General features: G+C 38.8%; 1 protein-coding gene across 2 annotated transcripts in view; it reads left to right on the top strand.

Moving 5' to 3' along the window:
• The window catches only part of TLK2 (tousled-like kinase 2), a 158007-nt gene that overhangs the window by 93125 nt on the left and 47595 nt on the right, over positions 1–17287 (top strand). For both annotated transcript variants that reach the window (XM_006833556.1, XM_006833555.1), the window contains 3 exons: positions 4833–4928; positions 6768–6860; positions 15168–15278. In XM_006833556.1, the coding sequence (XP_006833619.1) occupies positions 4833–4928; positions 6768–6860; positions 15168–15278 (300 nt within the window). The remainder of the gene's footprint in view (positions 1–4832; positions 4929–6767; positions 6861–15167; positions 15279–17287) is intronic.

The following is a 17287-nucleotide window of genomic DNA, read 5'->3' on the forward strand; positions in this document are numbered from 1 at the left end:
TGGGTTCTTTTTCTTAGCCTTTTACAGTAGTGGTCCTATGCAGTATTTCTCCTTTTGTGACTGACTAATTTCACTCAACATAATATCCTCAAGGTTCGTCCATGTTATGCGGTGGCTTGCAGCTTCCTTGTTTTTCTTCAAGGTAGCATAATATTCCATTGTGTGTATGTACCACAGTTTGTTCATCCATTGTTCAGTTGATGGGCACTTAGGCTGTCTCCATCTTTTTACTATTATAAATAGTGCTGCTCTGAACATTGGTGTGCATATATCTACTTATGTTATGGCTCGCCAATATCTCTACTACTGAGATTTTGAGCTGTGAATTTCTTTATTTTAATTTCTCATCAGTATATCAACTGCTTTTGAATATTTCTTAAAGTTTCAAAAATGTTAAATTTCTGATTCTTTGATGGCACTCTTATTTTTAGTGCTCTTATTGTTATTTAATTTTAAAAGTAACTCTACTCTTCATTTCAGTGGGATGCTGGGAGATTCCACCTACTGTCATGGGGTAGAAGCCAATGTGATTTTCTTAATAGGAATAAAGAATATAGAAATCTACATAGAATGTTTTGCTAGGTAGGAATTGGACTTTATATAAAGTTCTGTGGCTGGCTTGTATTGTAAGGTGGTTTCATGGTTTCTGTTCTTTTGTCCCTGAGTCATTGTTCTGTAATCATTGACTTGTTGGGAGACTGTCAGCTCTTTGCTTTCCAGTTTGACATGACTAGTGTTTAACACAGGACCAGGAACAGAAGTTTAGAATTATTATTGAATCAGTGACCAGAATAAGAACTTTTTTCTTCCAAGGACTCACTTGTCACAATTAGTCCTTAGTATTTTGTGTGGTACCTTTACATTTTGAAGGTATTGTTTTCATTTTCATAGGATTTGTTCCTACTTCCTTACAATAAAAATTTTTGCTTGGATTATTTGCAGGTACTTTACAACAAGTTTTAATTTGAAAACATGTCTCTTAGTCATACATCTAACCCCTCAGTTTTCTTGAAGAAAACTTAGTTTCAGAAGCAAGACCATATAAACAGAAGCATTTTAAGAAAACCCATAAAACAAAATCTAGATGTTTGTAGAACTTTTAAGTAGTCATTTGATTCTTACTGATTCTTATCATTTACAGTTCAAACAATCATTTTCTTAGAAACAAAGGATTTGTGAAAGCAATCTAATGATAGCTGAAATAAATTATATGCATATCGTGGTGCACTATAATATTTGAGGTTGATTATGATGACTCAAGTACTGGTATGACACTATAAGATAAGCACTAGATCGCACAGTCTATTTGAACCATAAGGTTCAAACCCACCTCAGAAACCCTATACGGGGTCACTATGAATTGGAACTGATGTGACAACACTTAACATGATGACCCTAAATCTTTAAGCAAAGGTTGTATTTGCTGCATTTTAGAAAGATTAGAGAATAGTATCAGTTATTTGGACTGCCTTCTTAATTGCAACACTGCCATTTACTGACTGCAAACTTTTATGCTCTTTGAGATTGTTAGATATCATCAAGGTGATTTTGACTCATAGTGACCCCATGTGATAGAGCTGCCCTATAGGGTTTTGTAGGTTGTGATCTTTATAGGGGAAGATTGTCAAGTCTTTCTACTTGGGAGCCATTGTGTGGGGTTGAACTGACCACCATTTCTGTATCAGCTAATTGCTTAACTGTAGAATCAATTCTGACTCCTGGTGACCCTGTAGGACAGAGTAGAAACTGCCTCATAGGGTTTCCAAGCCTGTAAATTGTAACGGAGAAAGACAATAGCCACAGTTTCTCCCATGGAGCAACTAGTGGGATCAAATTGTTAACCTGTTCACAGGCCTTGGTTGGCAGTCAAGTGCTTTAACCACTACACCACCAGAGCCCCCCCTCTTTGAGATTAGTGCCTTTTTCCCCCCGCATTTATTTGAATCCTACCTTTATCTTCTCCTTTCCTGACGCTTAAAGGGCCTCTACCTAGACTGACCTGGTCAGCTCCTCCTCCAGGGCTGCTAGGTGTTTGTTTTCAGATTGTAACTTTGGCCTTACTTTCCCAGGTTAAGTTATTTACCCTGCTGCATGTCCTGGTGTGGCACCGTGGGTTAATGCACCAGCCTGCAAAGCCGTTTGAACTGTAAGGTTGGCGCTTCAAGCTAACCAGCTGCTCTTTGGAAACCCTATACAGGATCACTATGGGTCGGAATATACTCGATGGCACTTAACAACAACAACAATATGCCCTTACAGCACTTCACTTAATAATAATTTTTCATTTATTGTTACTGTTAAGTGCTGCCGAGTCTATTTGAACTAACAGCCACCCTGTATAGGGTTACTGAGGAGTGACTAGTGGGTTTGAACCATCAAACTGACCTGGTAGTGTAGTGCTTTATCCTACAGCACCACACCAGGACCCTTGGCATTTATTATGTGATTATTCATTTTTTTTCCTAAAAAATATTTATTGAAATCTTTCCTTGGACCATAACTTACATTAACATGAGTAAGGATTAGTCTGACCCACTGACAACCCACAACATTGAGTCAGTTCCAACCCAGAGTTCCTATAGGACAGAGAAGAACTGCTCTGTAATGATTAATCTGAGGATGTCAATCTTTACAGAAGCAGACAGTACATCTTTTTCCATTAGAGTCGCTGGTGAGTTCAAAACACCAACCTTTAAGTTAGCAGCCAAATGCTTACTCCACTGTGGTACCAGGGTTCCTGAAGCAGGGATTGGGCCTGCTGTGTTTTCTTGGCTGTTGTGTTTCCAGCCCCTAATAGAATGCTGAGCAATAGCAGATGTTCAATAAGTAGTTGTTGAATAAATAAGTAAAATGAAGATAATAATAACGCCTACCTTACAAAGCTCTATGATTGTCAAGGAAAATATCTGTAATGCTTACCCTTATTCAGGGCCTGTTAGCAATAGACCTTCTAGGTTGACAAGAGGACATCTACAGTCAATGAGAGCTGTCACTGGAGCAAACAACCGTCGATTCTTGTAATTCTTGTGACACCTATCGTGTTATACTTTGACACTAAATAAGGTGTTTAATGTCTCTGAGTTTCATTTTCTTTACTTGGAAAATGGGAATAATAACCACAATTACAGCTGCCTCTACCACCTTAAAGTGTGGTTGTAAGGATTTCATGTTAGTAAGATATTAAGCCTGTGGTACTCACCCATGTGCTGTTGTTAAGTGCTGTTGAGGCGATTATGATTCATAGTGACCCTGTAAAGGATTTCTGAGGAACAGCTGGTGGGTTTGAACTGTCAACCTCTTATGGCTTACAATCCCTGTGCTGTTCATATGGCGCCATACCAGAAGTCCAGTTACTCAATTGATGGTAAATAAATGACTTAAAGGAATAATGTGGAAAGTATGAGAAAATTTAAATATGTGATGATGTTTCACTCCCTGGTGCGATAGTGTTATATTTCTATTGTATCATTTGTAGTTCATAAGTGCTGTTGAGTCGGTTCCTAATCATTGCAACCCAGTATGGGGTTTCTAAGGAGCAGCTGGTGAGTTGGAAGTACCGGCTTTGTGGTTTAGTGCATTAACCTGCAGGGCCACACCAGGACTCCCATGCTATTTCTTTGATGGTGATACAGTGTTAGGTGTATTTTAAAAAAAAAATACTTATTTTTAAAAGGCTCTGAGGAGACCTAGTGGCATGCTAACCACAACATTTTCAATTCAAACCCATCAGCCACTCTGGGGGAAAGATTAAGAGTGTCTGCTTCTGTGAAGATTTATATAAGGAAGACCATAGAAGAATTGATGTATTTGAGTTACGGTGTTTGAGGAGAATATTGAAAGTACCGTGGACTGCCAAAAGAACAAATAGATCTGTGTTGGGAGAAGTGCAGCCAGAGTGCTCCTTGGAAGCCAGGATGGCCAGGCTTCGTCTCTCATGCTTTGGACATATTGTCAGGAGGGACCAGTCCCTGGAGAAGGATATCATGTTTGGTAGGGTGGAGGGTCAGAGCAAAAGGGGAAGACCCCCAACGAGATAGATTGGCACAATGGCAGCAGCATTGGGGGCAAGCATAGCAACGATTGTGAGGTTGGTCCAGATCTGAACAGTGTTTCATTCTGTTGTTCATAGTGTCGCTATGAGTCAGTACCAACTCAGTGGCACCTAACAACTAACAACAAAAACAGATTTACAGCCTTGGAAACTCTGTACAGGGATGCTGTGAGTCAGAACTGACTCTGTGACAATGGGTAAAATTAAAATCGGGAGAATAATTGTGGTGTGTATTCCTGAATAGTTGAAATATACTATCCTACACTTGATAGACTATAAAAATGTCTTAGAACACCCTATAACAATCACAGCCACCAAGTAACAGTATTGGGAAGTCAGCCTGAACTGTGGACCATTGTGTCTTCCTGGGTACTGTTGGCATATTCAGGAGACTGTAGTGAACAGTGTCTGTTACCTTTTTTGACCAGTCATGTGCATCTCCTGTGCACTGGATGCTTCACCAGCAGGTTATGACAAAAGCACATCTAAACGCAAGTCAAGACATGTTATTATAGGAATAACTTAGTTTCCTTTAATTGATTTATTTTAAATGTAATACTGTAAACCTATTTACAGGTTACAGGAACATGGTTCATGCCACCATGTCTTAGCCTCTGTGTCTCATATTTGAATTGTTCTGCTTTCTTTTTGACCACACAGCCCTGACTTTTTTCATATGAAAAGGTTTATTTTATGTAGAGTTAATAATTTACATACATGCAAATGTTTGTGGAGAAAGATACAAAACATTCTTATGATTGTTTTTACATCTCTATTACAGGCTCAGCAAAATAGTCCCTCTTCTACAGGATCTGGCAACACCGAGCATTCGTGCAGCTCCCAAAAACAGATTTCCATCCAGCACAGACAAACCCAGGTCAGTGGAGGAGGAGAGATTTGGAGGAGGAGCTCTGCTCAGTAATCAATGTCATAGTGTCTATGATTGCTGTCTGCCTTATTTCTGACTTTATTATATGTGTAGATTGTATTCAAAACTTGCATGATGAGTACTTCTGGTGTATAAGGGGGCTTCAAAAAGTTTGTGAGGAAATGCCATCCATAATCTTTTCATTCCATTTTTTTGTGAACTTTCTGAAGCCTCCTCATGTTATAGCAGAAATGCTTGAGGAAAGAGCATACACTTTTGAGATCTTTCTGGCTCTGTAATTAACATAGTATCTTTCAGGCCCCAGTTTTTAGAGTACAAATCACCTGTTAAATGTGGTGGAGTCTAATTATCCTAATAATATAGACAGAATACTTACTAGTATAACATTTCAAGTGTCTTTCAGTAAATGCTAATTTCTTTATAATTCTTATACATGCTTATTGGCAAGACCTAGCTGGTGGTATAAGTATGGCGAGTCAGTTCTGACTCAGCAACCTTGTAATAGGGTTTCCAAGGAGTAGCAGTAGTTTGGACCACCAATCCTGTGATTAGCAGTCCAGTGCTGATCCTATAGTACTCTATCAGGACTCTTAAGACCTAACTCAACTTCTCTAAGAGCAACCTAATAGCAACATAATTTCCTTATTAAACAATTTTCACAAACTCTTTCTAACTTAAGTCATGGTGTGAACATTCAAAGATTATGTCTGTAAAGGATGTGGATCTGTTTTTTGGACAGGCATATGTCCTTTGTCTTGAGCTACGCAAATAGTATACTGGCTTTTCTTACAGCTTCCTTTGTAAGAGATACTTTCTGTATTACCTCGTCTACAACTTGCTTGGCTGTCTAGAATAATTTCTTAGTGGCAACAGCTATAAGATTCTTTTTGTTGTTAGGTCGATTCTGACTCATAGTGACCCTAGTATAGAGTTTTCGAGGAGTAACTGGTCAGTTTGAACTGCCAACTTTACTGTTTGTGGTCTAGTACCAATCTTAAAGCACCACACTAGGAATCCAAAAGTCCCTTTATTGTTTTTGTGGTTAAATGCTGTGGAGTCAGTTTCAACTCATAGCAACCCTGTATAGGTTTCCAAGGCTGTAAGTATTTACAGGAGCAGAAAGCCTCATCTTCTTCCATGAAGCGACTGGTAGATTTGAACTACTAACTTTGTGGTTAGCAGCCCAGCTCATAATCCACTACACTGCTGGGGCTCCTTTTGTTGTTGTTATTAAGTGCCGTCGAGTCAGTTCCGACCCATAGCGACCCTGTGCAGGGTTTCCAAGGCTGTAAATCTTTACGGGAGCAGAAAGCCTCATCTTTCTCCCATGGAACAGCTGGTAGTTTCAAACTGATGACCGTAAGGTTCGCAGCCCTTACACTACCAGAGGTTTGTAACCACTACACTACCAGAGCTCCTTTAAAAGTCCTAGCTCTTTAGACAATTGAACAGACTTGAGCATTCAGATACCATCTCTCCCCTTCTAATGATTCTTCACCACTAGATGGCATATTTGTTCTTTAGAGACTTGCTTGGGTCATTTCTCTTTTCAATTCCAAGTGAAATTCATTTCTAGAATAGCATATTTTGTGTTATTCAGTTTATGGTAGTTGGAGAACTCATGTATTTGATTCCACAGTTAATATGTTTTTGGAGGGGCTCATGTAGCAGGCTATAAGGAATCCAGGTAATGCTTAAATAATAGGTGAAAAACAGATTGAATGTTTTGAGCCATGATTCATGACAAGTGTTGTTTTCCATAAATGTATGAGAAAAACATTAATAATTTAGATGAATCCTAAATTTGTTTTGCCTTTCTCTCTATAGTCTGACCTCACAATAGAAAAAATATCTGCACTAGAGAACAGTAAGAATTCTGATTTAGAGAAGAAAGAAGGAAGAATAGATGATTTGTTACGAGTAAGTATTTAAATGTGGTAAGAGATTTTATAACAGGCACTAATTGATGTTATATGTTAATTTGAATCATGTCAGTAGCATAAAAATAATTATTAGAGCCAAATCGCAAAATTAAATAATTGATGGTTGCATATTTTTCATTAATCTGAAGCAATCCGAGTAGAAACCAGGGTCATACCTATATTCTAAGCATTGTCTTCAAACTGGAGAAGTCTTAAACTGTAGGATGCTAACATTTAAATTAGTATTAGAGAAACATAGGGGGTCTTCAGAAATTCGTGGAAAATTGCCGTTATTTTTATCGGGTTTTTTTTCCCCATGAACTTTTTGAAGCCCTTTTGTAGATAGGTGGAACTTTATATTATAAAACTTTATATTAATTGTGGGAATAATTATAAAATATTATTTACTCATTCCAGGGCAATTCTTTTGATGTTCTTGAATTTTTGAGATCATTTCACAAGAACTTTTCAGACCTGGTTTTATGTCTCATATCTCTAATGATGTATTTAGCTAATGGTTTTTACACGTATGAAAGAAACTATAAAAATAGTACCTAGGCTGGAATTAAAAAGAAATTTCTAAAGAGTATACCATGATGTTTTAAATATATCTTGAATATTCAGTTTTAAGATAGTCTGTTATTTAAAAAAATGAAAAAGATATTGATTGTTTTCCTGATATATACTACTCTGTAATGTGGTAATAGTAGTAGTGATAGATTTGGAATCATAGTGGTGCACTTAACTGCCAACCGAAAGGCCAGCTGTTTGAAACCACCAGCTACTCTAATGTAGAAAGATGTGGTGGTCTGCTTTCCTGGACATTATGGTCCTGGAAACCCTATGGGACATTTATACTCTTTATTATAGGGTTTCTATGAGTCAGAGTAGACTCAACAGTCAATTGGAAACAGTTGGTTTTCATGGTAATAGCATCATAACCTATCTAACTTTAGCAGGGATAAAGCAAGTCACAATCAGCCTAGGCTGATCACTGAGGTATAGATCAGCCATACCTCCACCTTGCAGTCCTTTTTCTGTTTTTTTTTTTTTCTTTTAAACCAGTTCTGACCCTAGCTATCCTTCCTACAGCACTCTCCCCTTCTCTGCTAGGTTGAATAATTCATTGCAATGGCTATGCAGAACTCAGAGGCCATGTTGTTGTTAGGTGCCATTGAGTCGGTACCGACTCATAGCGACCTTATGCAGAGCAGAACAAAACACTGCCCAATCCTGGGCTAACCTCATAATTGTTGCCACACTTGAGCCCATTGATGCTGTCACTTTGCCAATCTATCTTGCTGGGGGTCTTCCTGTTTTTATCTGACCCTTCACCTTACCAAACATGATATCCTTCTCCAGTGACTGGAACTTCCTAACAATATGTCTGAAGTATGAGAGATGAAGTGTGGCCATCCTGACCTCTAAGAAGCCCTCTGGCTGCATTTCTTCCAACACAGATCTATTAGTTCTTTTGGCTGTCCATGCCACTTTCAATATTCTCCTTCAACACCATAACTCAAAAGCATCAATTCTTCTATGGTCTTGCTTATTCACCGTCCAGCTTTCACATTCATATGAGGTGATTGAAAATACCATGACACGCCTTAGTCTTCAAGCTGACATCTTTGCTCTTCAACACTTCAAAAAGGTCTTGTGCAGCAGATTTGCCTAATGCAATACGTTGTTTGATCTCTTAACTGCTACTTCCATGAGTGTTGATAGTTGATCCAAGAAGAATGAAGTCCTTGACAACTTCAGTCTTTTCTCCATTGATAAGAATGTTGTTTTTTGGTCCAGTGGTGAGGATTTTTGTTTTCTTGACATTGAGATACAATCCATACCTAAGGCTATGTTCTTTGATCTTCATCAGTAAATAATTTTAAGTCTTCTTCACTTTCAGCAAGCAAGGTTGTATCATCTGCATTTTGCATAGTGTTAATGAGTCTTCCTCCAACCTTGATGCCACGTTTTTCTTCATAGAGCCCAACTTCTCAGATTATCTGCTCAACATACAGGTTGAATAAGTATGGTGAAAGAATACAACCTTGTCGCACACCTTTCTTAATTTTAAACCATTCAGTGTTACCATGTCCTGTTCGAACAACTGCCTCATGGTCCAGGTACAGATTCCTCATGAGCACAATCAAGTGTTCAGGAATACTCATACTTTGCAATGTTGTCCATAGCTTGTCATGATCCATACAATCGAAAGACTGTACATCAGCAATGCTATCCCTTGTTCCACGGCCTCTTCTGAATCTGGCTTGAACCTCTGGAAGTTCTCTGTCAATGTATGCTTGTAGCCGTTTCTGTATTACCTTTAGTAAAACTTCACTCGCATGGGATATCAAAGATATTGTCTGATGATTTCCACATTCCCTTGGGTCACCTCTCTTAGGAATGGGGACAAATATGGATCCCTTCCAATCAGTCGGCCAAATAGTTGTCTTCCAAATTTCTTAACATAGATGAGTGAGTACCTCCTGTGCCGCCGCACTTTCTTGAAAGATTTCAATTTTTATTCCATCAATTCCTGGTGCCTTGTTCTTTGACAGTTCCTTCAATGCCCCTTGGACTTCTTTCTTCAGTATCATTGGCACTTGATCATATGCTACCTCTTAAAACAGTTGAACATGAACCATTTCCTTTTGGTACAATGACTCTGTGTATTTCTTCCATCTTCTTTTGACGCTTTCTGCATCAGTCAATAATTTCCTCAGAGAATCTTTCAATAACAAAAGTCGAGGCCTAAAGTTTTTCTTAGTTCGCCCAGCTTAAGAAATGCTGAGTGTGTTCTTCCTTTTTGGTTTTCTGATTCCATATCTTTGCACATTTTGTTGTAATATTTGGCTTTATCTTCTCAAGCTGATCTTTGAAAGTTTCTATTCAGCTCTTGTACCTCCTCGTTTCTTCCATTTGCTTTAGCATCTCTATGCTGGAGAGCAAGTTTCAGTGTCTCTTCTGATATCCATTTTGACCTTTTCCTTCTTTCTTGTCTTCTTAATGACTTTTTGCTTTCTACCTGTATGATGTTCTTGATGTCATCCCACAACTCTTCTGGACTTCAGTCTTTAGTGTTTAATGTATCAAATCAGAGGCCATAATTAAGAGTTAAATGACTTATTAATGAAGCAATAGGGTGTGACTCAGGATCAGGATCAAGAAGCAAATAGGCAAGTCTTGCTTCTTTAGTGTAGGATAGCTCTGTCAGCTCCTCTCTGCCCCCACAGGACAAGCTCCTCTTTTTGTTTTCTAAATTTAAGGTTTTTATTGTAAATTGAGTGAACGTTTACAGGGCATATCATCAGTTTTACATTCAACAAATCATATACCTTGTTTCATTATAATGATTATAATCCCCTCCATGTACTATCAGTTAACAGTATTTCTCTATATCCACTTTAGTTTTTTAAAAAACAAACAAAAAAACTACTCAGGCATATATAATAATTTACATCTCCAAAGGCCACATTCTGCAAGTCTGCCACCTGGCCACCAGCTCTTAGTCCTTCTCTTCTTAGTCCATGAATCTAGAGTCCTCAGTCGCTCCCCCTCTCCATGTCCCCATCTCTGCCTTCATCTCTGGTGCTGCTTCTCTGGATAAGGTCCCACATTCTGCCTGTGTGCTTCTCTCGTGATGGTCCTAGAGACCTCTGTTTCTGGGCTGTAAGATTGATCACTCTCCTTTTTTTGTTACAAAACTTCTACCTTTACAATTGTGACAGTCTCAATTAGTCATGATATTCTGTTCTTGACTCTTCCATTTCTCAGTTGAGTTCAGGGTGATGCTGCCACGTACGTCAGTCATTCTGTAGTTGTTGTGTGTTCTTATTTCTCAGTCCACAGAACTTCCTTTAGGATGTTTTTCATAGCAGGGTTGGCTTTGGCAAAATCCCTTAGGTTCTGTTTATCCTGGAATGTTTTGATTACACCACTGTGTTTGCTTGACAGCTTTTCTTGTTTGGCAGTTTTTTTCTTTCAGGGTCTTATATATGTCTCCCCATTGCCTTCTTGCCTACATGGTTTCTGTTGAGAAATCCGAGCTTAATCTGATTTGCTTGCCTTTGTATGTTACAATTCTCTTTTCCCTAGCTACTTTCAAGATCCTTCCGTTATCTTTGATTTTGGAGAGTTTGTATATGTCTTGGTGATTGTCTTTTAGGGTCTATCCTTCCTGGGGTTCGTTGAGCTTCTTGAATGCTTATCTTTTCACTTTTCAGGATGTTAGGAAAATTTTCTTCCAGAAGCTCTTCAACTGTCTCTTCTGTGGGTGTACTTGTGTGATTGTTCCTGTTCCGGAATGCCAATAATTCTTAAGTATTCCTCTTCATGTTTTCCAACATGAGTCTTAGGCCTTCTTCAGATTTTTTTATCCTTTTTTGTGTTTGCTCCTCTGTCTTAATCGTGTTGAGAGATTTATCTTCTAGCTCACTAGTTCTGGCTTCTGTCTCTTCAGTTCTACTCCTTTGCCCTTTCAGTGTATTGTCCATTTTTTATATTCTATTATTAATTGTTTGGACCTCTTTCTGTAGGTTTTGAATTGTTTCCAATGCTGTATCTATCATATTTGATTGTTCCTGTAGCACTTTCTTATTCAGAAATACTTTTCCTTAGGCCTATTTTTACTTGTTGTTATGTGCCGTGGAGTTGGTTCCAACTCATAGCGACCCTATACAGGGTTTCCGAGGCTGTACATCTTTATGGAAACAGAAAGCCTCATATTTCTCCCGCGAAACAGCTGGTAGTTTCGAACTGCTGACCTTAAGGTTTGCAGCCCTATTGGTAACCACTTCGCTACCAGAGCTCCTTTAGACCTAGTCTTTATCTTACTAGATAGATGTGCTTGAGTTGCTCCTATTCCTGTTTTGATTTTTTATTTTCACATGTATGCTGGTCAAATTGCCATTGAAGGTTTAGAATTTGATCATCTGTGGGTACAAAAAAGCTCCAGATGCAATTCCAGTCTCTGGCTAATTTTCACCCATAAGTAGCTCTGCTAAACTGTGAAAGGATCTGGAGGTCGTTTTCCTTCTTCATTGCCCAACTTAAAATTGAAAAAGTATAAAGGAGCTCTGGTAGCGTAGTGGTTACGAATCGGGCTGCGAACCTTAAGGTCAGCGGTTCGAAACTACCAGCCGCTCCGCGGGAGAAAGATGAGGCTTTCTACTCCCGTAAAGATTTACACCCTCGGAAACCCTATACAGGGTCGCTATGGGTCGGAACCGACTCGATGGCACACAACAACAACAACAAAAAAGATTTATGACTTTGGAAACCCTGTTCTGGGTCACTATGGGTTGGAACTGACTCGATGGCATTTAACAACAACAGAATGTGAAAAACGTGCATTTGACTTTGTACTGCTTCATGTTTTTTGTTAGTTTGATTTGTTTGTAATATCTGCGTTCATTTTCTAGGAAGCCCTATAACTCACTCTAGTTACTATTAACCTACTGTTGCTTGTTTTCTGGAGGCTATAGCCTTTCTTTGGATGTAGAACAGCAGCAGTGGGGTGTCCCATGTTAAGAACAAAGACACAAGAAGATGTGGACATCCCACTTCTGCTGTTCTGCATGTTTTCAAGTAGATTAGAACTTGTGTTTCTCATCTGGAGGGTACACAGTAAACAAAAAATATGTGAGTCTATATGTCTCCTTTTAGGCAGACACAGAAATATTGAGTTTTCCAGTCATGTTTAATTTTAGTGGAAAGTTGACAAAGTCTCTATCAGAAACTACTAGCCAGATGGAATTTTAAACATGACCTCCTAAAAGACACTAGTGATAGAAACCACAAATGTTTGAGTTCTTAAAATTTTATGGCTTTCAAGGCAATATTCTCCTCCCAAGTACAGACTGGATTTCACGTAAATATTGCATCATCTTTAGCTTGCTGATTTTTTAGTATGGATTAGATCATTACATTTACCTTCATGTAGTTACATGCAGAATAATGCACTGAACTGAAAGGTCTCTTGGATCTGCAAGGTCAGTGGTTCAAACCCACCAGCTGCTCCTTGGAAACCCTAAACAGAGTCGCTATGAGTCAGAACTGACTCGACGCACTTAAGAACAACAATGGTGTGGTCCATAAGATTCTAACCAAAGCAAATAGGAAGAAATTATGCTTGTGGTAGAAATATATGGAGATAAACTGTTTCACATGGGTCACTTAACAGATGAAGTTTAAAAGTCTCAAAATTGAATTTTCTATAATATCTTCCATTTGTGCTGTTTACTTTTCCAGGAATGCTTAACATTATTTGATTGGTAAATATAAAACTTTTTTTTTTACAATGGAGCAAGTTAATATAAAGTAGCATTTACCTGGCACTAGAGTAATTTCAGTCATTGCAGGTCAAAGTTGACTAGTGAGTCTTTCCTACACAGTTATTGTTGTTGTGAAGTGCTGTAGACTCCGTTCTGACCCCTAGCAACTCTGTATAGGGTTTCCGAGGAGCAGCTGGTGAACTTGAACTGCCGACCTTGCAGTTCAAATGGCTTTGCAGACTGACACATTAACCCACAGCGCCACACCAGAACTCCACACAGTTATTGTAGGAGGCGTAAAATTTTCTAAGTATTTAGCCCATCTTACATGTTTCTGAAAGGAGCTCTGGTAGCGTAGTGGTTACAAATTGGGCTGCTTTTCGCAAGGTCAGCACAGGAAAAAGATGAGGCTTTCTGCTCCAGGAAAGATTTACAGCTTCGGAAACCCTATGCAGGGTCGCTGTGGGTCGCAATCGACTCGATGGCACTTAACAACAACATATGTTTCTGACCATAACTAAATTAACTATATTTAGAGTCTAGCTACAAGAATTTACATTCTGGCTCTACAAGGGCGAAGGAGAATTTAAATCAGCCCAAGGCTGATTCTTAGAAGAGAGGTTAGACATGCCTCTACCCTACAGCCGCCTTTGCCCTCTTCTGATACTAGCTGTCCCTCCCACAGCATTCTCTGCTTTGCAGTCAGTTTCATAATCTGTTGCAGAGCCCACACAGCAGTCGTATATAATGCGATTATGGGGTTTATTAAGGAAGTGAGCAGGGTACAATTCAGAATCAGAAACAACTTAGGATGCAGCAGTTCTCCAATCAGGAACACATTTTCTCTGTCATACTCCAGACTTGCCTTAGTATTGTCTTCATCCTCTCAGCCGTGTTGTCCCTAGGCTTCTGCCATGCTTGGGAAAATGTTACAAAGCTCCTTTAGCCTGTCTGTAAGTGTCCAAGGGATACATTCTGCAAACCAGCCTCCTGCCCATAAGCACTCAGCTTGACTCAGTCCACATAGCTGCTCTCTCTCCATATTGCTGTCTCTTTCTACCTCTGATGCTGACCTGTTCTGGGCAGGGATCTCACCCTGCCTTTATGACCCTGTTTGGATAGTTCTGGATGAACTGCTCCTGCTTCTGAGATTGCTCCTTTTAAACACTGCAGGATGGCAAAACTAACCAATTCCGGCATTAGAGTCTTGTACACCCTACCCTATTTTTGCATGATTCCACCTAATCATTTGGTGGGAGTTCAGAAGATTTTGAATAGAAAAGCAGCCATATCAAGTAAATTCATGGCACCACACTAGCATTCTGAACTAGGGACCCAGAGACCTTGTACTTCACTTGTTTGTTAGTCTTGTCTTGTATAGGTTTCTATGGTAAGGGACATTTTTGTAAATCCAAGTTTCACTTTTAGAAATAAAAATCGATTAATAAAAATCCAAGCACAGAACATTATGTGAGCTCTTTTGTTGTTGTTTGTTCTTAAATATATGAGAGGACTTTAAAAATTTCATGAGAAAATAGAATTAAGAAACAGTGGAACTTTTCCACAAACTTTTTGAAACTTCCCCACTTGTCTAAAAGTACTTAATCAGACTTTGTGTCTATTCATTGTTGGTTTCTTCCTTTTATTTTTATGACAGTTTAAGCATATATAATATACTGCATTTACCCATAACTGCCTATTTGTTGTTGTTAAGTGCCGTCAAGTCAGTTCCAACCCATAGTGACCTTATATAGGGTTTCCAAGGAGTGACTGGTGAGCTTGAACCGCCGACCTTGCAGTTCAGATTGCTTTGCAGTCTGGCACATTAACCCATAGTACCACCTGTCTAACTGGTTATTAGAAGGATCAAAATAATAGAGGTAGAAAAACATTCCCACTTCTAGTAATAGAGTTCATGATTAACATTTTTAAATATAATTAATATTCATATTGATTTCAATTTTCTGATTCCTTAGAAACTGCTTTTGTCTTAATCTATTTTCCTTGAAGTTAAAAATTTTTTTTCATTGAAGGCCAACTGTGATTTGAGACGGCAGATTGATGAACAGCAAAAGATGCTAGAGAAATACAAGGAACGATTAAATAGATGTGTAACCATGAGCAAGAAACTTCTTATAGAAAAGGTTAGTGATTAATAGTGATCTGAACTCTGTTCTAAAATGCCTACTGTGTATTTTTGTTGTAGCTCCTTACATGAGATGAAATCATTTAAAAAATTGGGCGTTAGGAAAAGACTCATCATGATTTGTCAGTTAGAGTTCTTTCTTGGACACTGGACATCCAGAATGATACCTTGGGGGCATACTTTCTGCTTGTACATTGCTTTCAGTGTGATGTTGATTGAACAGAGACAGTGTCTGCTAAATGAGTTTATTTGGGGGTGTTGCTCTCTCAAATCCTTATATTAATCATATCAATTGAGGTGTCATTTTACTATTACAAAAGTTAAGCAGTAGTTCTGTTTCAGAGTTGGTAATTTAGGTATATAGTGTTGCTATTGTTAAGTGTCTTCAAGTCTGTTCTGACACCAGGACACATCACCACCACCACCACAGTTCTTTTGGAGTCCTGGTGTGGTGCTGTAGGATAAGCACTGAACCACAACCTGCTGCTCCTTGGAAACCCTCATAGGATCGCTGTGAGTTGGAACCAACTTGACGGCACTTAACAACAACATAGGGTTTGTGAGGAGCAGCTGGTTGATACCAGCTGTCAGTCCTGGGGTTAGCAGTACTTATCCTCTGGTAGCATAGTGGTTATGAGTTGGGCTGCTAACCTCACAGTCAGCAGTTCGAAACTACCGGCAGTTCTGTGGGAGAAAGATGAGGCTTTCTGCTCCTATAAAGATTTACAGCCCAGGAAACCCTGTGCAGGGTTGCTATGAGTCAGAACTGACTCCACGGCACACTACCACCACCACCACCCTGCAGCGTCACATTTGTATATGATTTATGTATATAATAATGTGATAAATGCTTTGTGCTTTTAAAAAGTAAGGTTAATGTATACCTGTATATGATTATTCTAATTGGCTGATGTCCCCTTTATTATAATAATTAATTGTAATTTGCCTTAGTTGTTGTGTGCTTTCCAGTCAATTCCAACTCACAATGACCCCCTATGGGGTTTCCAAGGAGCGGCTGATGAGTTTGAACTGCCAACCTTGAGGCTCAAAACGACCTTGTGGTCCAGTGCTTTATCTCTATAGCGCCACACCAGGACTCCAGTTTGCCTTTAGTAGTCTTCATTATTCTCGAAATTTTTATTCTTACATGTTTTTTATTCTTTATTCTGTTTTTTTAAGAGCTAAGAGTGCAGTAGTGCCTAATGAAATTATAAGTTGGAGAATTGAGACAGACTGGCAGTTACTGAAATCTGTGGAGCGCTGTTAAAAGGACAGGGAACACTCAAAGAAGTGTTGTTGTTGTTGTGTGCTGTCAAGTCGGTTCCGACCCATAGCGACCCTGTACAGGGTTTCCGAGGCTGTAAATCTTTACGGGAGCAGAAAGCCAGTGGAGTCTTTTATCATCCTCTAATTCAACTTTTATAGAAGAGAAGTCCCCAGTCCCCCTTTTCCCCATTTTTATGAGAGTGAGAAATTATTATTTATTTCTAGTTTTAGGTTATACTTCCTGGTATCCTTTTAGTGTACCTTCTGAAGTCAGTGTTTATGTTTTACTAATGCTAAATTGTGTAGTACAGCAAATAATTCTTCAGTAAGATAATTTCCTTTTTCTAGAGGCAGTAAAAGGAGTCCTCATGACCCAGTGTTTAAGCTACTAACTGAAAACATGTAAGATAGTGTTTTGAAAAGATAAATTTAGCAGCAAGTCTTTAAAATATATTGAGTAGAGTAGAAATAGAAAACAGGAAAGCATCTTAGGAATTAGGCACTAATGTGATGTATAATGTGAGATGCTTAGTCCAAACTAGAAACCCAGGTGGCCCTCAGCTGCAAACCAAAAGGTTGCCGGTTTGAACTACCAGTTACTCCATAGAAGACAGATGTAGCAATCTGCTTCCATAAACATTTCAGCCTTGGAAATCCTATGGGACAGTTCTACTCTGTTCCGTAGAGTCGCTATGAATTGATATCTACTCAATGACTGCGTTTAATTTTTAATTAGGATAG

The sequence above is a fragment of the Chrysochloris asiatica genome, unplaced genomic scaffold, assembly GCF_000296735.1.
Source record: "Chrysochloris asiatica unplaced genomic scaffold, ChrAsi1.0 scaffold00007, whole genome shotgun sequence".
NCBI classification, from domain to species: domain Eukaryota; kingdom Metazoa; phylum Chordata; class Mammalia; order Afrosoricida; family Chrysochloridae; genus Chrysochloris; species Chrysochloris asiatica.